Raw genomic sequence first — 20,605 nt, forward strand, 5'->3', positions numbered from 1 at the left:
CCAGTTGAGCCCATGTATATTTTCTGGATGTGCAAATAAACTTGCTATCGTTTCTCTGTGAAAGTGTGCACCTGCTTTGAACACCAACATCACTTAAGGAAAAGCTATGTGAATTGAGATCATTATTATATATCACAGAATAAAGAAAGGCAAATAAAGTTAAATGCAAAGCTTTGCATTATTAAAAAAGTATATATATATATATATATATATATATATATATATATATATATATATATATATATATATATATATATATATATATTTATATATATATATATTTTTTTTTTCTTTTTTTCACCTCATAAATTTCATTTCACTCCATTTGAACATTGTGATTTGTTATCTTTGTTGTCAACATATTCAAATGGAATTGTAATCCTACAATAAAGTTTAACTTACTGCATTCTCATGAACAGGATTTAAAAACACTCCTGCTCCACAGTGCAGGACAATTAAAAAATAATGAAAACAATTAAGCTAGTGGGTTTCAATCAGAGCCAGAAATGCAGGTTTTAGGAGTAGAGCAGGAGCATCAGGAATATCAAGATGGGGCAAAACGAAGATTTAAAAACAAAACAAAACAAAAAAAAACAAAACAAAAAAAAGACATGGAAAGTAAAGCTCTAGAAAAGTCGGAAAAAAGTCGTTTTGAACAAGTCCACTCATCTCCTCTGATAATTGTTTTAAATAAATGTTCTAATGATTAGCTCTTGTACGAAAAAGTTATTCCTTGTTTTTAAGAATATTCCAATTAATATTCTAAGGTTATTTTTTACTTGATTTTGTAAAACTACAACGATTTTGAAGATCTGAAATAGATTATTCCACTGCGTTTCTTAATTTAGATTTTATTCTTTCTGAATTGATGTACTTTATGCAGGTGTCATACTGAAATCCTGATTAAAATATATGCTGCAAAAATTTGAGCACACGCTGTTTGTGTTGCACAGGAAGATTATTACACAGTTGTATTCTAGTGATGGACTTTCAAAGGAAGGTTAAAAAAATAGGGGATGATAGACAGAGGGTTATATGTCCCCCTATAAAAATTGGACTTACTTAAATCATTTTTACCTAAACTAAGTAAACTTCGAATCTGATAGTGAGCAACATCCGTTTCTCAATTCATATTACGCATTTGCAGTTATCCTCCTACACGCTAGAGGGCGATAAAAAATCTGGGCAGTTTTTTTTATCACGCTCTCCAGTTTTACTCCTCGGCTTCCATAGACAGCGTGTATGTCAATGACATTCGTATACTGAGCTTTTCTAGGTTTTCTCGTTTTGATGCTACTATCATGTCATTAAGCTTTTTATTCAGGACTCTATCTAAAGATGTGGCAAAGGTGAGCCGACTGAGATCGATCGCTTATAATGTGTTGATTTGCAAATTTAGGTTTGGACACGGGGCTTAGGACACGGGGTGCTCTGTGCATTCGTTTAATCTTCCGTGTACCGTCATTTATTTTCCCGAACATTTAATTAGAGCTCTCTTAAATATTATTGGCAAAAAAAAAATTGAATGATTGCGCTGTGTCTACTTGTCGATTAGGAAGATGGTCTTAACGCTCTTGCATCATCCTGTGTCACCTTCAGGTCAACATGCACACTTTGCACACAGCATGTAATCGTCTTCTGGCAGCTGACAAGAGCCTCCTCGTCAAACTGAGAAAAAGCACCGGCTATACTTTTATCAACTGCAAGAAAGCACTGGAGAAGTTTGACAATGACATAGCACAGGTTTGCACTTGCAACTCCCCCTTCCACACGCACACACACGCGATGCTCCGATTGGGGTGTGCTGTGTAATGATTCACGTCATGTGTCCAATTGTCAGGCGGAGGCCTGGTTGCACGAGCAGGCCCAGAAGGAAGGCTGGAGCAAAGCAAACAAGCTGGAAGGTCGCAAAGCCAAAGAGGGCCTCATTGGTCTGTTTGTGGGAGCTCAAGTTGCAGTCATGGTTGAGGTAAAGGAATCCCTCTCACCTTCATGTGTCATCTAGGGATGCGCCTGTTGAGTATTTTTGGTATTTGAAAATCACACAGAGATCAACCATTCATTCACTCATTCACACCTCAGGACAATTTAGAGTGTCCAAAAGACCTAGAATGCATGTTTTTGGAATGTGGGAGGAAGCCGGAGAGCCTGGAGAGAAGCAATGTCGGCACGGGGAAAAAACAGGCGAACTTCACACAGCAAGGCCAGAGCGAGCTGCTATTGAACTTTTTACTGTGAGGAGGACGTGTTAACTACTCTTCCACAGGGGTGTCTTCAAAATAAACATTAGTTTATTAAATTATATATGGACACAAATGCCTTGGTTTGCTTTTATTTTGAAGTTGTTCCCGGCTGCTGTTGAGTCGTAACAGCTTGGAAAAGTTCATAATTACACCAAGCAAAACCTGATATATATTTAATTTACATCTGAATATTCATGCAGAATACTTCATTTACAAATTTATGTTTTCTAATCAAAGTCCATGCTAGATTTGTGGTTTGAGTGAGTAATGTATGCAATTTTTGGGGGTTACATGGAGTCAATAAGTCACATTTTTTTGGGACTTTCCCTCTGAATTTTATTTCAACCTCTAGTTGTATTGCTAATGTTTTCCCTGATGCAGGTGAACTGCGAGACGGACTTTGTCGTCCGTAATGAGAAGTTTCAGCAGCTGGTGAAAGATGTTGCCTTCTCCACATTGGCGCACCACCAAAATAAAAGCCAAAGTCGGACAGGATACATGAAGGTAGGGATGTGTGAGATTTCCCTGCTTTGCCCAGGTTAACCTGTGAAAATATAATACATTTTTTGCGCAATGTTTTGGGTTTGAGGACAAAACATTGTCAGGTGACAAAGTCAAACCTGCTTGTGCGGTGTCGAAATATGAAAAAAAAAATGCTATTGACAGCAATTTAAAACATTTACAACTCCCACGCAGATTTTGACAACAAGAGAGCCGCTGCACCACCTGGTGGCGTATATGTGCAATTACATGTCACCCAGCAAAAGCAAAGCCTGTTCCTAGGGTCACATCGCGCCCCCACTATTTGAAAAGGACCAAGTTATGGGAAGAGGGAGGGGCCGTGACTATATCACTAAACACTTGACCTCATTTTGAGAATAGTTAGCTCTTTACTACCTTCTCCAAAACAAATAATTTAACAATAAGCTATCATGTTCCTATTAAAGCAAATACACAAAGCACATTATTCATTGAAAAATTCATCTCGATTAATCCTTTGTCGTCGTTTGTCATTCTGTGTTTTTTTCAGAGTCTCCTGACATCTCATGAACTGAGCAAACTGAGCGTGTCGGACGGAGCCACTCTCGCTGATCAGGTGGCTTTAAGCATAGGTCAGTTGCAATGATGAGTGCTTTAAGCCCAGGAAACGTCCACTTTATTCCCATAAAGTCTCGACTTTTAGAAATAATGTAACCGCACGTGTCCTACCAGGTCGTCTGGGTGAGAACATGTCAGTGAGGCGGGCGGTCACACTAAGCGTCCCCTCCGAGTGGAACATCGGCTGGTACGTTCACGGCGGCGTGGCGGGCCGGACCGAGGTGGCCATGGGACGCTACGGCGCCCTGGTTGTCTTCCAGGGCGGAAAAGAAGAAGAACGGGAGGGTTTAGGACGCAAACTGGGACAGCACGTCGTAGGAGAGGCGCCCGTCTCGCTCGGAAACATGGATGACCTGCCTTGCGGTGAAAGCGAGACGCGCCTCCTGCCGCAGACCTTTCTGGGAGACCCCAGCAGGACCGTGGCCCAGTTTCTGAAGGGTAAGCAAGCTCGGGTTCTGGACTTTGTCAGATTTCACTGCGGGGAGAGCACTGGCGAGGAAACAGAGTGATTACCTTCTTTTCAGCTCATTTTCAGTTTTGAGACCTCATGAACTTTACTCCTATCGTGATCATTTCCCACTGCTTATTGTCTCTTTTTTTAATTTAGTCTGGACAAGACAGGCTGAAGACTACACTGGTCTGCATCAAAAAAAAAAAGTTACGTAGCTAATGGCTTCTTTTATGGGAGTTTTAGATGTAGAATTCCAATATCGAAGTAAGTTGTCCCTACATGCTCCAGTTTATTTGTAACTTTTTTTTAAAGTGTAAGAAAATATACATTTTTGGATATTTCTGACTACTGTTTTCCGCATACAGAAAAATAAAAAATAAAAATTAAAGGAGCCTTTTTTTACGTACTAGAACTTATTAACAAGGTAAAAATCAAATCAGTCAAACAAGCAATTCTATTTTGTCTATATAGTAGCGTTATTTAAAAAAAATTATCAAAGCTTTCTGTTAAATAATCTCATTCCATACTTCTATCAGTTACTACAACCAAATGTTGTAAAGCTTATTCTAGCAGTGCAGAGTTGGAGAAGTACTTTTATATCTGGTTTACAATCATGAAAACAACAGAACACTTGGACTTTTACTTAGTTTTTCATGTCAACGGACAGTTTGTTTATGAACATCATACATATAAATAAAATATGCACATTAATGCTAAGAAAACAAGTAACAACATCAACCATTTTTGGCAATTTCGCTTTTCTAGACTGACTCAAAGAAGTGAGGTGTAAATCTTTCATAAACTGGGTTAACGTGGAGCCGTGTATTCTGATAAAAATAAATCTGGAGTGTAAATGATCCATGTAAACACCTCAATCGGAATATAAAGCCAGAATCTGAATTAAACTTCAGAGGAGCGTATTTTCCTTTTGCCACTCCAAATGTGTGTCATGCAAACTGTTGACTCGGAAAAGGAGACGTTTTACCATTGCTTTTTGGCGATGGGACAACTTCTTTTGAAGTACTTAACTTGTTCTTAAATCAAGTTGTTGCATTAATAAAAGTGTTGAAACAATCACAATTTACAAATCACACAATCGATGTGTCATACAGCTGATTAGCCGAATGAAACGGCACACAGAAAAACTGAAGCATAAAGGGCAAAACGATTGATATCACGGTCTTAAGTGTGAAAAGCTGATCTTTCAAATACTGTATTTGCCACCTTTATTTTTTGATGCAGACCATTGAGTTATAATAGCTGCAACTGAAAACATTTGAATTGCTTTGCCTTTCATTTATTCGGTCGATATATTGTTTTGTAAACATGTATATGACCCTTCTTTGTGTCAGTCTACAATTTCAAACAGCCATGCCACCAAATGCAGCCTACTTCAATGTACGACTTACTCTTTGCGTTCCAGTTTGAGTTACTTCAGCAGCGTGTAAAGAAAAAAATAAAAATACAGGAATTCTTATTACATTGTGTTGCTTCTTTTATTTAAATAGCTGGATTTTTTTTCTTCAGAAAACATATTGAAGTACTTTTTACAATTTTAACTCATTCAGTCCCAAAAACATATTTTTAATTTTTTTAAGAGTAGACATTCAGTCCCAAAGTAGTCATATATATTTTTTTATATTTGTCTTTGGCTACTGGAGTGTCTAAAAAATAATTCTTATAAAAGTAATCCATCTTTTTCACTTATTAGCCAAATAAATCAATTATTTTTGTACTTAATACTTTAAGTACAAATCAAATAATCAATTACTTTAGCGTCTCGTACCTATCGTAAAACATTGTTAATATTTAAGTACTTATAGCAGTGCTCCTCAAATATATCTTGCCAAGCCCCCGAAGGAAAGAAAACTTTTCGTTTCATTATTATCTATGAAAATTGTATAATTATACCTAAACCTGTATCCTTTTTACATTAACAAAGGAAAAAAAGCAATATGAATCAACTTTCAACAACTGTTATTTTATACAGCGTTTTATGGGTTACAGCTTAGTCTAAAACAGAAAAAAAAAGTGCATCAATATGCCTGAAACAAAAAAAAAAAACAAAATTCTTTTTATTGCAATTACACTTCACATGACAAAAACGAAGACCTTTCCCTAGGGTCATTCGCAACCCCCAGGGGTGCCCGCCTCACTATTTGAGAAGCACTGACCTATAGTAATCGAAATTTTTAGGTGCTAAAAGTACTAAAGTAATCAATTTAATATTTAATTCATCAATTAATTAATTTGCTACTCATTTATTGACCCTTCTTTCGCCAAACCATTAAACATTAGGGGAAAAAAAAATGTATAAGTACCTGGGATTGAATGTCTGCACTCAAAATAAATACCATAATACTGTAATGCTTTCCCAGAAAATGAATTGAATACACACTGGAAACCAAAAGTGTGCAAGTTATCGCAAATACCTTTTAGACTGAAAGGAATCCAAACTGAAAACATGATCATTTTCATTCTTTATTTTTTTTTTTTCCTCAATATTATGGAATTAAAACCTTCCGATTTTGGAATCCAAACGGCCAGATTGAGCACTGGCTGAAATGATGAGTTAATGAGGACATTTTGTTCTGGTCAATGCAAGATCTGCTTCTTTCAGCAGAGCGAAAACATACAAGAAGTGAACACACACGCGTTAAACGTCGTGTTTCTTTTCACAAAGTCCACGCAATGTAATCATAACAGACGCCGGTAACATCACTCACAGCTCAGGTGAGATGTGTAATACTGACAAAACGTACGAGCTCCCCGTTGGAAGGGTTCATGACACACACACATATACACACGCACACACACACACACACACGCGCGCTGAATGGCACTGGAAATAAAACTGCATGGTCATAAGAAAGTTTACAGATTTTCAAGGCATGCCTTCACTCGTCCTCACAATCGCACAAAGGGTAAATAGAGGCTACAAAGTTAACAATATCCCAATACAATGTTGATATCAAAGAAAGACGATGGCAAAAAGAGTAAAAAATATAAAAATCGATTGGATAAAAAGTGAGGATATCGTTGCAGATTTCAAAGGACACAACTCTCCTTTAACTTCAAATGAACCGGCCAATCCTCTTCATTTCCCAAACAACAATAAAACTCACGGAACATGTGAGACAACGTGATTTAAAAAAAACAAAAAAAAAAACAAAAACATTTTGGTTTAGCGATAGACACAAATGATGGCAAAATTTGCGGTTGCTGCTTCAGACATTTCTTCCAGACAGCTCGCACAGTACATTTCTCACAACATGTCAAACTTCTCACCAAATCATTTTTACTCACCAAGTGCTGCAACGTTATCATTAAAGTACTCGAGTGTTTTCTCGTCTGTAGGAACAACTGGTGGACACACTGTCGGTATTTGCAACGGCTTCTCGTACTAATACGCCCGTTGCGATTGTAACAGAAGATCCGGTTTACAGTACATTGCTTGAAATGGCATTCAGAATATGGTCAAAGTAACAGCTTGGTCAAAACGTGTCCTTCAGCGTTCCAATTCTTCAGTATGAAATTAAGACAGCAAAAGGGTTTTACATAAGTGCTTAAGTTCAATTTCAAGGATGCTTCAAGTCTTAAAATGAGATCCAAGGAAACATTAAAAGTGCATTTTTTTGTAACATACTGTAAAACGTCAATTAGTACCGATGGGGAAGTCGAGAAAAGTTGAGGGAATTAGCTGCTGACTGTTGTGGGAAAAAAATAAAAGCAACATGGTGACGCTTCGTTTCCTCCAGCATAAACATGTCAAGACCCTCATAGTCAGGGCTGGGCAATATGTCCAATCGATTCAATCAATCCATCATTACATTCCATGTTTACAATTGTGACTAAAAACTTCATTTTAAAGGGACAGTCCACTTATTTAGTCATTTTTAGCACTTAAAGTAATATTTTGTCAAGAATGATCTCTCTTTGTACCAGCCACATTTAGAGTGACACTTGATACAGCAATTGAATGTCTGTAAAATGACATCTTTGGTATCGGATATGTTAATACTTTTAAAAACATGTTTTTCTTGCTGTCTACATCATGTGCTGGAGGCTCAGGTAACGACCAATCACGGTTCAGATTATGAATGTCAAATGACCAACAGGTGAGCCATGATTGGTTCTTATCCAAGTCTTGAGCACAGGGGAGGTCAATCACGGTAGAAGAATGTGTTTTTAAAGGGATTATTTGTACATGAAAAATATTTTGGTTGTCACATTTATTAGAGACAAAATATGAACTGTCGACCGCAAAAACTGGCAAAATAAATGGACTATCCCGTTAAGCACAAGCTCTGAATGTTAAAACTGATTTTAAAACTATTCATTATTTTTGTCTGGATGTTTTCCACAGGAATTTTAAAGCAAACCTTTAAATAAATATCTCTCGGGTTTATTTCTTTCGTTAAAAATCGTCGTATTTTATTTCTTGGCCATATCACCCAGCTCTACTCATGTCGGTTCACTAGAAAGGTAAAATTGCGTAGTGCGAACATCTTCAGTAAAGTAAACGAGAACTTTCTTGATCCGATTTAAATAGGTCACCCTCCCTCACATCGACAGTCCAGTCGAATAAGACAATGATTTCTTTCTTAATGTCAATTTTTCATGTCTTTCTGTGGAGATGGAAGCGGAGCAGAGGAGTGGAGTGTTTTGGCGGGTGGAGAAGCGTTGGATTCTGTGAGTGGTGCGATGGGAAAAGGAGACAACATTAGATTGGCTGTTGTCACACAGCTATGGGCAAATTGGAACCAATGAGCACGCGGCTGGATTCAGTTAGTCACTTAAGCTGCGGCTGTGTGATTTTGCTTTTCACTGACCGTGGAGCGCAGGGGTGCCGCCGGAGCCCGAGTGGCCGGTCGCGGCGGGGGGGCACGGGGGCGACGCGCGGGCCCCCTGGGGCTGGTGGGACTCGGGGGCGGACGGCGCGGGGCTGGGGGCCGGCTGCGGCGCCGGCGCGCCGGCGGACTGCTGCCCCGAGGCCGAGCCTTGGGAGCCCGACGCGCCCTGCGGCGGGTGAGGGCCCCCCGCTTGGCTGTGCTGCTGATGCTGGATCTGCTGGAAGTGCTGCTGGCGAGCTCTCATCTCGGCGTACTTGAGCTGCTCCATGTGGAAGGACTGACGGTCGGCCAGAAGCTGCTGTCGCTGGTACTCCAGCTGGAAGCGCACGCGCAAGAACACGGTCAGCGCCGACGAGCGCCGTCGTCGAAACGACGCTTGCTCCCTGCACTCACAGCTTCCCTCTCTCGATCCATGATGGTTTCCAGTTCCTCAAAGTGTCGCAGTTTGATCTCAAGTTTCTTCATTTGGGTCTCCACCAGCAGTGCCACCAGAGATTTGATCTTCCTCTCCTCCACGGCAGCTAAGTGCTGGTAGCACCAGAAACCGCAGGAGATAATACTGGTGATTGTGAAATCACATTGAAAAAACACCATTCATGAAATCAACTGTTGGTTTTCTTTTTTATCAGACAGTGAGAGAAAATTCAAATAAAAACTTTCAAATCGTAAAATTCTAGGAGGTTTTACCTGACATGTTTCAGCGTTATCTTCCACCTTCTTCAGTGTCAGGTAAAACTGCTTAGAAACTTTAGATTTTAAAGTTTTTATTTTTTAATTTCATCATTTTATGTGGCCTGCGAAATGCTGATTTGAGATTCTGGCCAAATTTTCAAGTTGTCTTCAACTTTTAAAAACAAGCATTTTTGTTTGTTCCTAATCTCTCTTTTGAACACATTTTATCGGCCTCTGATTTCAAATCTAGTGTGACGAACACACTTAAAATGTATTTGACTTCACGGTCATACCGGCCCTCTGAAATAAACTATAATGTGTCCCATGATAAAGATGAGCCTGACACCCTTGTTCTAAACTAGAGAAAGAATGAAGGTTGTTCAAGTACAATTCACGAAATGCAAATAGGGCTGTCACGATCGAATCTTGTTAAAATCAGATTATCCTATCAATTATTCCATCGAGAAATAAAAATACTGTCATCTGCTAATGTTGAATGTGTATCAGTCACAGTTTTTTTTTTTTTATCTTCTATTTGGTATGAATTTTTTTATTTCGATCCCAAACTTGTGATATCACCTGTCTTTCTCCCTTGCGACATTTCCAGCAATGTGTATTTCCGCAAGATAGATCTGTGTATCGGTATCTGTATCGGTTCAGGCGGAGCTTTGAGGTGGATATTTTTAGTCAGTCAATGCTTAAAGTTGACGGACCCGGCTTCATCGACTTTTTTTCCCGGTTTTGAACACTACGAAATGCTTAAATTTCTTTAATTTTTATTTTTAGAAAGAGTAGTGTTAAATAGGAGGGTGTGAAATAGTAATAGACACACACTTCATTTCAGAGGGTGGCGCTATTGCACCAAAAGTTGGTAATTTGTATCCTAAAACACAGAAGAAGAAAAAGGAGGAAGTTCATAGATAGATGACAGCCCATGGAGAGATTTATAGGGAGCAGCAGGAGAGATAGGAGCTGTGCAACTGACTTGGATTGGATTCTAATCTTGGCCACTAAGCGGAGCGGGATCCTGGTTAATGTAAGCAATGTTAAAATTGAATTGTTTTTAGTGTTTTAGGAGTTAAAAGAGCATCAAGCAGTCACCTGTCCCACTATATTTAAAGTGGGGTGAGCAAGTCCGGTCCTCGAGAGCCCCTTACCATGATTACTTGATCGGCTGTACTGGATGAGGGTTACATGGAAAACAGGCTGGATAGGGTTTTTTGGGGACCGGATTTGAACACTTTTAAGTCTTAAAAGTGTATGAAACATTTAAAAAAAAAAATTATGTTTTATGAAACAATGGAATATTCCTGATGCAACCCAGTTTTTCCTAATCAACCCATGTTAGCCTAGCAAGCTATACAGTGCAGCAGTGGTTTTTCTTCTAATTCTTTTTTTTTTTTTGTGGCGCAATGACATAACACGTTCCAGCTCAGCCTGGAAAGGTGTTTTTAGGATCAAGGGAGCCTGAATCAAAATGGTTGTAGGATTCGATGCAAGATGGCTTTTGGGGCATAAAATTGAAGTACCTTTGCTTTGACGGCCGCAGCTGCCAGCGCGGATGCAGCGGCGGTGGCCAGATTTCCCTCGCCCACGTCTCGCTCCACCTTGGCCTTCTTTTCTCCTTCATTCTCAGTTTCTCTTTGTCCTCCCTCGCCTTCTTTTCCATCTTTCTCCTTCACGCTGTCAGCTGAAAGGAAGATGGAGAAAAAAAAATCCACCTCAATGTTAACCTGATTTGTCATGCATTGAGTATTATTATAGTACAAAAATGACATTTAACTCCAAATTGCTTTCAGACTACGTAAAATTTAATACTCTCAACACACCAGTAATATAACAGTTTGGGGATTTTTTTTCATTTCGGTGAGATTCTTTTTCGTTTTCATTTTTTTTTTTTTTTCAGATCATTTTAATTAGTTTGAGATTAGAATTGTTTATTTGTATTATTTTTTTATTTTGTCAAATGCTTCATTTTAATTTATTTTTATTTGTTTGAGTGTTCTTGTGTCAGTGTAAGAGGTTTTTAGTGGTTTACGATTTGGGGAGAGTGTGAAAATTTTTAGTTTTTTTTTGCTGTGAGTGAAAGTTGTTTTTTGTGATTGTTTTTGAGGAAGAATGTTGTTTAGCGTGCCTGATGTTTTTTGGGCACACGCAAGAGTTTTGTTTTGTGTGTGTGTATGTGTGTGAAATGTTTGTTTTTGTAGGGTGATTTTTTTTTTTTTTTAACTCTTGTGCCAGCCATTAAAAAAAAGCCCTAATCCTAAAACAACAAGAAAACATATTAACGTGCATGAGAGGTTGTTTTGGCTTATTTTGCACCCTATAACCTTTTCCTACCCATTTCCGACTCTGCTTTGTCCGTTTCCCTCTCGCCTTCAGCTTCTCTTCCTCTTTCCTCTTCTTTCTTGCCATTCTCTGCCACCTTCTCTTCTTCTTCATTGGCACCATCTTTGCTGTCCTTTTGGGGATAGCGGAGGATGAATCTACAAAACCTCATGTTACCAAACAAAAGCGTGACATACAGTAAATGCCTCCTACCTTTGCATCCTTCTTTTCCGCATTTGACTGACTGTCACTCTTACTCTCGTCATTGTTTTCATCTGAGCCGGAAACCAATAGGATCGCCATTAAAGTTTTCAATTTGTCTATTTGGATTACACTGCCATAAACACGCATCAGCCCTACCCGGTCTCTCGCCTTCCTCCAGGCCGGTGCCGGCGATACCACTACCCTCGAGGCCGTAGAGCGGGTCTTGTCGCCCGCTGACTCTGGCCGCCTCTTCTACTCGCCGCACATGAGCCTCCACCAGTGCTGCTGGAACTTCCTCTTTCATTCGGGAGAACTCCTCTAAGAAGGCGACAGGAGAGGTTCAGTTGTTTTGAAGACGAGCTCACAATCTTGAAAGCTACAAACGAGTGAAAATATGCAACATCTGACCCAGAGCAGATTTGGCCGCTGCCGAGGCCACGCGGGGGTCCACTACAGAGGCGAGGAACGCCACTGTGCTCATGACAGGGTTTCCCGCTTGGCTGAAAGGCACCGGCTGGTAGGCCAGCGGTCCCAGGGAGGTGTAGCTTTCCTCCAGATATGGGTCTTCGATGGGCAGGCGAAGGAAGTGCAAGATGCACTCGTCCTGCGTGCGGCTGCCGACGTGCTCCGACACCTTGTTCCAGTCGTCTTTGTACATCTCCAATCCCTGACAACAAGAAGTATTTTAATTGTGATATCCAGTCTTTATTTCCCCCGGTAACCGAGAATATTGTGGTGATTGAAAGCGGGCTCATCTCACAGAAGCCATACTGATGTACCTCAAGCAGTAATAGTGTTTCCTGCTCTGTCCAGTCCCTCATAGAGCTCGCCGCACTCTTGCTCTGTGCACAAATAAATGAAATTATAAATATTAACGATCCAAGTTTAGACATTTCTCTGGCGACTCAATAAAAAAGGTGCTTCCAAACTTTTGCCTGTAAATCACATCCGTCCTGCTTTTGAAGAATACCTTCGAGGAGCCCATCTTCTTGTTGTACATGTCGGTCCGAAGCCCAAAGTTCTGCATGTCTGCAGGTTTATCTTTCACTTTGTCTGGGAAGGGCATCATCTGCTGGGGCGCAGGAGTCTAAAACAACACGCGCGTTAAGCGGCGCAAGTGTGTGTATGTGTGTATTGTGTTTCCGTATGTGTGCATACTTGAGATGTCTTGGGCTGTAGGGGCACCAGACTGGACGGCGTGTCTGCAAGGACATGGAAATGTGACGTAGGAGGGGGGCCCATGGGAGTGGGTCGGCTCTCAGAGTCCACCTGGTAGTTGATTAGTCCCCACTGTTCCAGGAAAGCGTGGACTCTGCAAATCAAGATGTATTGACATTGAGCTAAACTTAGCCTGGGTTGTTATAAGTGAGGAGAGTCATCAGCAAATGTGCATGTCCACGCACACTTTTGGTGCATTTATTTATTTTTGAATCAAATCACACATAAGCCAATGAAGCAAGTCATGTGACCCCCACCAAGTGGCGTCCGTAGGAAGTCACATGACTATTATTCCTCTGATATTTGCAAGCCATGGCACCTGCACAACATGGAATTAAAAAAATAAAAGTACTCTTAACTATACCTTGGACGTATAACAAAAGGTTCAGGAAGCTCTATGGTTCATCAGCATGTCTTAAAAGTTAAATGAAAACTTAAATGAGTAAATAGCTCCCTATAGCTTTCTACACTGCCATAAATAATGCTCTCTAAATTTCCAAAAGAGCAAAAACTTCAATATTTCAAACAAAAACAAAACATGCAGGGTGATCACAGGGTCAGTAGAACCTTTCATAAAGTTACCTCAAATGTAAATACGGAAATAGTTCCTTAAAGTTAACACAGTTTTAAACTGATTTATTCTCATCGATCAGATTTTTGAACATTTCCAAAGCAAAAAGAAACACTGTATGAACATTGATTACGAAAAAATAGGGGGAAGTCACTTCTTCTGCATCCACACAAACAGTGTGGAAACTACTGCGGTGTTAAAGGCATTTTATATTTCTCTACCTCATGATTGCACAGACATCTCCAGCCAAGTTTCGGCGGCAGGCGGTGGAAGTGAGGTACTCCTGAGGGTTTAACCGGTACGTGTCAATCATGAAGTTCCTGTATGCTAGGTAGCTGTTGGTGGGTGGGAACAGAGAGAAAACGTTAAGTACAAAATGTGACGACGTCTCATGCATAGTCCACGAATCATAACCAACGATGAGTTCCCACTATAACTTACATCTCTGGGGTTTTGGATTTATTCTTCCCATTGAAGAACTCCGGAAGGGCTCTGCGTTCAATCGCATGTACGCTGAGGCGAAGACACAATGAGTCATACCTACTAGTAGACAAACTTGATGTGACCATGAGTTTGGTATTACCTGTTGTAATCAAACCAGGCAGCGTAGCTTGGTATGATGATGTGATGCGTCTGCTCTGTCACATTGTCTTCGTGAAGATCCGCCCCTTTCACTGGTTCTCCCTTCACACTCGGCGAGCCCTCTTCCTCCTCCTACAGTAATATAAAATCAAAATAAAACTGAAAATAATCTTTGTTGAGGCAGTACTTTCTCTCGCTGCCAATAGATTACGCCAGTATACCTAATTTAGTTACTGATGAAATTGATAAGGATATATATATATATATTTTTTTTGTATAACTGTAATGATCTCACTGATTATTCCATAAAATAATTGCGTAATAATCTACTAAGGTTGGACATGAGTTCAGAATTTTAGTTACAATCTAAAAACGTTGGAGTGTAATATAACGACTCAGTATTAACAATCTTTTATATATAAATTTATAGATACCAAAAAAAATAAATACATTGATCAGCATTACTATGCTAGTGATTACCATTCAAGATCAACAAACACTCACGACCATGCAAATTTCACATAATGCTATATAGATATATTACAGATACTGTAACATTATCCTTAAAGTAACTTACAGACAGTGCAACAATGAGGTCAATAACTTCCTGTTCTCTTCTGTTGCTGCTTCTTTTGAGGAGCAGAATGGGCACTGCCCCTGAATGGTTCAACTTCATACACATAAGACTGCAAGCAAAAGGGCCATGTGACAGAATGGTTGCTGCATACTTGTTTTATTTAGTACTACTGTGAAAAAGTAGTTCTGCTGGAGCTTTGAGGCGGGGGATATCTTTCCTTGACCTATTTTAGTTCACCACCTGACTTGGTCGACTTTTGTTCCTCAGCTGTCTAGTTGATATATTCTAAAGGTGTGTGGTTCTCATTGGGGACACCAGCTTACCTTTCCTGTGACTTCCATTGACTCATCCTCTTGCTCATCTATTAAAATTGAAAAATAGTTGGATACAGATTGGTATAAATAGATCCATAATTACAAAAGACATTGAACAAATTGCAGCTGTTTCATACTCACCCATATCAGCACCCCCCTTAACTGGTGTTGAATCGGAATCCTTCTTGGTGCTATCTAGAAAAAAAAGACAAAAGGGTATCAGTTGGCCCAAAGTGCTTTGATTTTGAAGATATGCAAAACATGCTGCGCACTTGTTTTGGCTGCGTTTCCATCTTCTGATGCTGGAACAGGTGATGCTTCATCCAAATCTTTATTCATATCCTCTTGTTCCTCTTCCCTTTGGCCCCGTTTGGATTTTGTGTATGGGGTCGTTGGCCTGTTGCATAGCACATACATTCAGTTTACTTTTCAATTAGCGATGGCAAGTGTCACGTACCCTTTTTTGGCATTCTTCTTTTTGCTCTCCTGCGGAGGTGGTGTGGGAGACGGTGAGGGCGAGCGCTTCCTCTTTTTGGCACTGGCGGTTTTCCTGTCTCTCCGCTCGTCCGGAGTGGTCACCTCGTCCGTAAGAGTCTTGGCCGATATCCTCTTCCTCTTGGGGTGGCCGTCTCCTACTTCGTAGTCCTCCTCGTTCATCCACTCGTTATACTGGTCCAGGTCTAAAATCCACTTGGCATGGACCTGCAGATCAAGAGTGTTCAATGAGAAGTTCTAAAGTTCTGTGCTGTAAATAAATGTGGAGTAATATTTACTTGAATAAACCTTGAAACATTTGGGGTTTTTTTCACTGAGAAAAAATGATGTTAAGTCACTTCAGAAGCTCAACGGGCATCAGCAAATCGAATTTCATGCTTTTTAGTGCATTCTTCTTTTCAAATTAAGTAGTGCAAATTAATTGGAACATGAATCGATCTGTAGCTAGATTGTATTACTGTGATTTCTTCGCAAAATATTGTGTGCATGGATTTTTAAGTTTTATACAGATGTGCGTTGTCAATAGTGGTGTAGAAATATAACATATGATATTAAATGATCAATCTACAGAAACCACTGCCGATGTAGTTCCAAAGTTCAATAAATCAGACACAGAAATGCTTTGCGCTGGTACTTGGCACCAAAAAAAAAAAAAAAAATTCATAGGAAGTATATTTGGTGTCTTCAAATGTGACCAAAAAACATTCCAAGGTTTTTGAGTACAGTACATGTTACTTCATTTTTTTTTACAGTGTATATGGAAACTTCTGGCACTACCTTCCTTGGCTTCTCGGAGCTGGGGGCATCTTCCACGGAGGCCTCAATCTCACTAGCTGGGATCCAGGTGTCATAACTAGAGATCAAGAAAAGAAAAAAAAAATCCATATTACTATGAATGGCACTTTGAAAGCTCCCTCTGTCCTCCAGAATGTGCACCCTCCATGTAATGGAGAATCTGCTGGGAACAAACCTGTCAGGAAAATATCCCCAGTGAAGGAGAACTTGCTTGTCCCTTTTCATCACAGGGCGCACCCACTCCTCTGAAGATGTCAAAACAAAACAGATGTAACCATAAATTCAGACATTTAGTTATGACTTCAACCTTCCACAATTTGAACGCAACGGCAAAAGAAATGTGAAATAATGTATTTTTTTTTTAAACAAGTTGTGGGTTCAATCAAATCCAATTTTAATAAAAAACAAAAAGACAGTTGAAACCCCACCTTCTTCCAAGCTGCTGGGAATTGGAAGGACAACATGGGAGCTGGAGCTTTTGTCTTCGGTCACTGAGCCCTACAAGATAGTCCATCAATAGAAGTAAATATGCCCAAGAAAACAAATGAGCATTTCTTTCAGCCTATGTTCCACACATAAAGTAATTGGGAGTGACTGTCATTGACAAAGTGGTTGAAAACACACCTGATGTCTCTTGATGATGTCTTTCAATTTCCCGAGCAGTTTTGGCTCAATGTCAGAGCTCAAGTAGATGACTGGACGACTCAAGCAGTTATTCTAAAGTAGAACATGATTTATGCTTAAAATTATTAACTTCATCATTTCAGTCTGTATGACACAGATCAACCTCTGGTGCTAAGTTAAAAAAAGGTTGAGCAAGAAGAATCAAAACATTTTGGAATGCGGGTATTTGTGTAATGAAATATGCAAGAGAGGAAAGCTAACCTGCACTAAGGACTTCTCAATTGTCATGAACATCTCCACATTTCGGTCCATCCTGGATGGATTCTGGAAGTCAAACCTGCGCCTACCAGGAAATTAGACTGGAGTTACACACGAAACTGCACCGTGGTCAACATTCGAATGTGCAATATTCACACTGTACACCATTAAGTGGACATACAGAGAATCCCAGTACAAGTACTATAAGACACACTTGGAGAATCACTGGTCTATAAAAATAATTATTAGCCTGTCTATGGCATTTTGTATCACTTGCTAGAACTCAACTTGAAATGATATCATTTAGTTGAACATTTAAGTGGTCAAATATATAGTGTTTGTTTATCTTTTGTTTTATGTATCCATTTTATAGTAAACCACAGTAATCGCAAACAACCTGAAGCCAACATGCTGGGACTTATTTGGTGTGTCCAAAAGCGTGAGAAGTTGGGGTGAGTAGAACTCTATTAAGTGTGTTTGTTAGGTTTAAACATGTTTCACATATTCCCCTCCAAAAAAACTGGGGTTGACTGTTTGTTGTGGTGATGCCGACTGGAAAGAAAGCCTTACCATCCTTGGTCACTCTTGAACTTGTAGGCAGCCGCCAGAATGTGGCAAAGTGCGCCTCCAGCCTTGAAGTCCAGAAAAGATTTCATCTGGAGACAATTATTAGAATTAGTAGTCGTGCCTTTAGGGATTTAGGTACAAGTTTAGAGAACAAAGACATACAGTCAGCTTGGTGAGCGGGGGGTTGCTGACATGTCGGCCAAACACCTCCTCTTGGAATTGGAGCAACTGGACCACAAGACTGGAAAGAGACTTGTTGGTCGGGGGCTCAGCTTGAATGTACTGCAAAAGGAGACATACTGTATTTCATTCAGGGGGACTAAAAACCAGAAATTGTGTTTGCTTAACAGATTTGGACAGTTGTCTGAGCGCTTATAACATCTAAGTTAAGCTGCATGTCGCATCCTATTATGTAACAACACCAAAAAGTAATAACAAAATTTGCATTTAATTTGAACAAAAATGTAATAACACACAACGATGTAAGGAACAACCCAGATATTGCAATAGCATTCTTACCAATAATACAATATGTTATTACATTGATGGGACTTTATTACATTTTCAGGTGGATCTTTTTTCCCTCATAAATGATCATGTAAAAACATGACAGCTAATGTAATACTCTATATGTTAATTTTCCAAACTTATACATTTAGTGTTTTGAGAATCTGAGACTGCTTTAAGCATCTAAGCATCACATATTAGAAACTTTGCTACATGACCCAAACAAAGCCTTTCTTCTCACTTTGGATAAAAGTGCTTCAGCACTGTTGGAACAAGTGTTCAGTCCTAAATTGAAAAGTAAAGGTTCAAAGATCTTTCATCTCTATTAGTTTTTCTGATGATTACATATTTTTATACACTTCTCCACAGCAAAAATTGGAGTGTTTAAATGTTGGTGTTTAATGTTTCAGAAATTATTTCAACCTCAAAGAGTGTGTGTTTTTTTTTAAAAAAAAACACTGTATGATGTATATGGATGACAGTGTTGTAGTTATTTAAAAGAGTTTATTTATTTAGGTAAACCAACACTACAAAGAGTAAATGAAGGCAAGCTTCATCCACTTAAAAAATCTGAGACTGTTAAGTGTCACATTTAAACGTGCTTGTGCTTTTTTAGTTAATGTTTTGGTAATGGTCATATGACAATTTATCACATTATAGGTAACATGTTATGACAGTATCAGTCAGGATATTATTTATTTTACGTTATTGGTTGATTTTATTTTTTTATCGCGATAAAAGCACATATTCTTACATTTACAAGCGTTATTTGTGTTCTTTGCCCTCAATACTAGGATACCTAAACTCACAACATGGATATGTAGAATATAGTACTAGTCACAATAAAATGTTCGATTGTTTACTACATATTTACTAGTAGTACCCGCCCATCGTGGTGCATGGACGAAAAGCTGAACGTATGAAATTAACGCTCAAATGCCATTCCGTGGCAGTTCAATTTTGAAGCATTAGATCTACTGATGAGCATTGGGGGTTAGGCACTTGGCTTTGTTGCCTTTTATCGAAATGCTTCAAGCAATGACGCTTTTATTAGTGAATTGCAGTCAACGATCGTGGACATGGGGCAGCCCCGGATCCAGTTGGCGCGCGCCACATCCAGCCAACGGCCAACATCTGGATCTCCTCCTCCTGTGCAGTTAGCCGATTAGCTACCTAGCTAGCTAGCGTCCGTGCCCGGCGCGTGAAGCCGTGGCTCGCAAGCCAGAGCGCCAGCCGCTTCGATCGTCATGTCCATCGCATGAAGACGCGAGGATGAAATGACAGGCGGCCGCATCTGGCGCCGCGACGGGCTCAGCATCCTTTTGTATCCCGACTCGGGTGAAACGAGCGAGCAGCTGGACGCTGAGCAGAGAGCACCCTCCCTCCTCTTTGTCACTGCCTCGAAAGCCCCGTGGCTCAGTGTCCACGTCTTCGGTGTGAAATATGAAAGTCTACAAATCATGCTGCCAGTACCTTTTTGTAATTCTTTCCCAGCCAGACGCGCACATTATCAAACTGGGAGACTGTATCGGACGCTTCGAAATATTTGACATTCGGGCCGCCGTCTTTCTTCCGTACCGCCATCTTTGCCTGCAGAGAACTGGACGACGTTGGCCGCCACCCAGAGGCAAGCGCGGTGGTACTACACTATACTAGTTGTAATACGGCTGAGTGTCCAGCAAGAGTCGCTGTTGTAATCCAAGAAAATTGTGGTTTTGACGCGTGGCGTCGGATTGACTAAAAAAGATGTAAATAACGATAAATACGGCAAAACAACGAAACATATCAAAGCACAAACTTGAAAACGATATAATTGAGTTTATAAAAAAAGCAGAACGAAAAGTGAACAATATTTTAGCCCAGATTTGAAATTAATTCTTCCCTACCCAACCTTGTAGTTGAGTTTACTTTAAGGCCTATATCAAATCAAATCACCGTTTTGAAATTAGTTGAAATACGTTAGCTGTTCTACATCACTCCGCCCTCCAAATTTTTTTGTGATATTTTTAATAAATGCGATAATAATAATCATCATCATCATCATCATCATCATCTTGGTATAGTCCATCCATGATCTAAACATGATCTAAACTTATGCTCATGGTAACATTCCCGTCAATTGTGTTCTTTTTTCACAGTAACCAATCTAAAGTGTTGAAAATATCCTCCGATCAAATATATTAATTGCCAATTCTTCCAGTGCAGTGGTGTCGCCAGAAATTTTTCTCTGATGTTGGCCAGGGTGTGA

General features: G+C 39.8%; 2 protein-coding genes and 1 long non-coding RNA gene across 4 annotated transcripts in view; 2 read left to right on the plus strand and 1 right to left on the minus strand.

The window, feature by feature from the left end:
• The first annotated feature begins 1,228 nt into the window (after positions 1-1,228).
• tsfm (Ts translation elongation factor, mitochondrial) lies at positions 1,229-5,272 on the plus strand. Its single transcript, XM_088424221.1, has 6 exons — positions 1,229-1,349; positions 1,600-1,743; positions 1,841-1,969; positions 2,625-2,747; positions 3,274-3,355; positions 3,456-5,272. The coding sequence occupies exons 1-6, from the start codon at positions 1,302-1,304 to the stop codon at positions 3,848-3,850; spliced, it is 921 nt and encodes a 306-aa protein (XP_088280347.1). The 5' UTR covers positions 1,229-1,301; the 3' UTR covers positions 3,851-5,272.
• Positions 5,273-6,260: 988 nt separating this feature from the next.
• Positions 6,261-19,947, minus strand: smarcc2 (SWI/SNF related BAF chromatin remodeling complex subunit C2). 2 transcript variants are annotated; one of them, XM_088424217.1, is made up of 26 exons: positions 19,831-19,947; positions 18,013-18,132; positions 17,854-17,939; positions 17,287-17,368; positions 17,026-17,118; positions 16,830-16,899; positions 16,577-16,646; positions 16,384-16,459; positions 15,569-15,813; positions 15,384-15,508; positions 15,253-15,306; positions 15,121-15,158; positions 14,222-14,352; positions 14,080-14,151; positions 13,860-13,973; positions 13,008-13,161; positions 12,820-12,936; positions 12,629-12,691; positions 12,258-12,516; positions 12,006-12,167; positions 11,859-11,920; positions 11,658-11,778; positions 10,847-11,007; positions 9,039-9,173; positions 8,625-8,961; positions 6,261-8,482 (listed from the first exon to the last, which is right to left on the minus strand). In XM_088424217.1, exons 1-26 carry the CDS (start codon positions 19,939-19,941, stop codon positions 8,403-8,405), a joined length of 3,138 nt encoding a protein of 1,045 aa, XP_088280343.1. In that variant the 5' UTR covers positions 19,942-19,947; the 3' UTR covers positions 6,261-8,402. The 2 variants fall into 2 exon arrangements, with proteins under 2 accessions (XP_088280343.1, XP_088280344.1); XM_088424218.1 differs by having other exon boundaries at positions 6,261-8,961.
• LOC148418923 (uncharacterized) overlaps positions 10,235-20,605 on the plus strand; it is a 39,997-nt gene continuing 29,626 nt past the window's right edge. The window contains exons 1-2 of the long non-coding RNA XR_015866676.1: positions 10,235-10,353; positions 17,657-17,735. This is a non-coding gene — a long non-coding RNA (uncharacterized LOC148418923). The remainder of the gene's footprint in view (positions 10,354-17,656; positions 17,736-20,605) is intronic.

This window comes from Hippichthys cyanospilos, chromosome 9 (assembly GCF_059441005.1).
Source record: "Hippichthys cyanospilos isolate Australia breed blue-spotted pipefish chromosome 9, RoL_Hcya_1.0, whole genome shotgun sequence".
NCBI lineage: Eukaryota > Metazoa > Chordata > Actinopteri > Syngnathiformes > Syngnathidae > Hippichthys > Hippichthys cyanospilos.

Coding starts and splice junctions, on each gene's coding strand:
- tsfm (XM_088424221.1), top strand. CDS start 1,302: ATGTCATTAAGCTTTTTATTCAGGACTCTATCTAAAGATGTGGCAAAG. Junction 1,350..1,599: donor TATCTAAAGATGTGGCAAAG/GTGAGCCGACTG, acceptor TGTCACCTTCAG/GTCAACATGCACACTTTGCA. Junction 3,356..3,455: donor TCAGGTGGCTTTAAGCATAG/GTCAGTTGCAAT, acceptor GTGTCCTACCAG/GTCGTCTGGGTGAGAACATG.
- smarcc2 (XM_088424217.1), bottom strand. CDS start 19,941: ATGGCGGTACGGAAGAAAGACGGCGGCCCGAATGTCAAATATTTCGAA. Junction 15,814..16,383: donor GCTCCGAGAAGCCAAGGAAG/GTAGTGCCAGAA, acceptor CTTGATCTGCAG/GTCCATGCCAAGTGGATTTT. Junction 12,168..12,257: donor AGCGGCCAAATCTGCTCTGG/GTCAGATGTTGC, acceptor TCGCCTTCTTAG/AGGAGTTCTCCCGAATGAAA.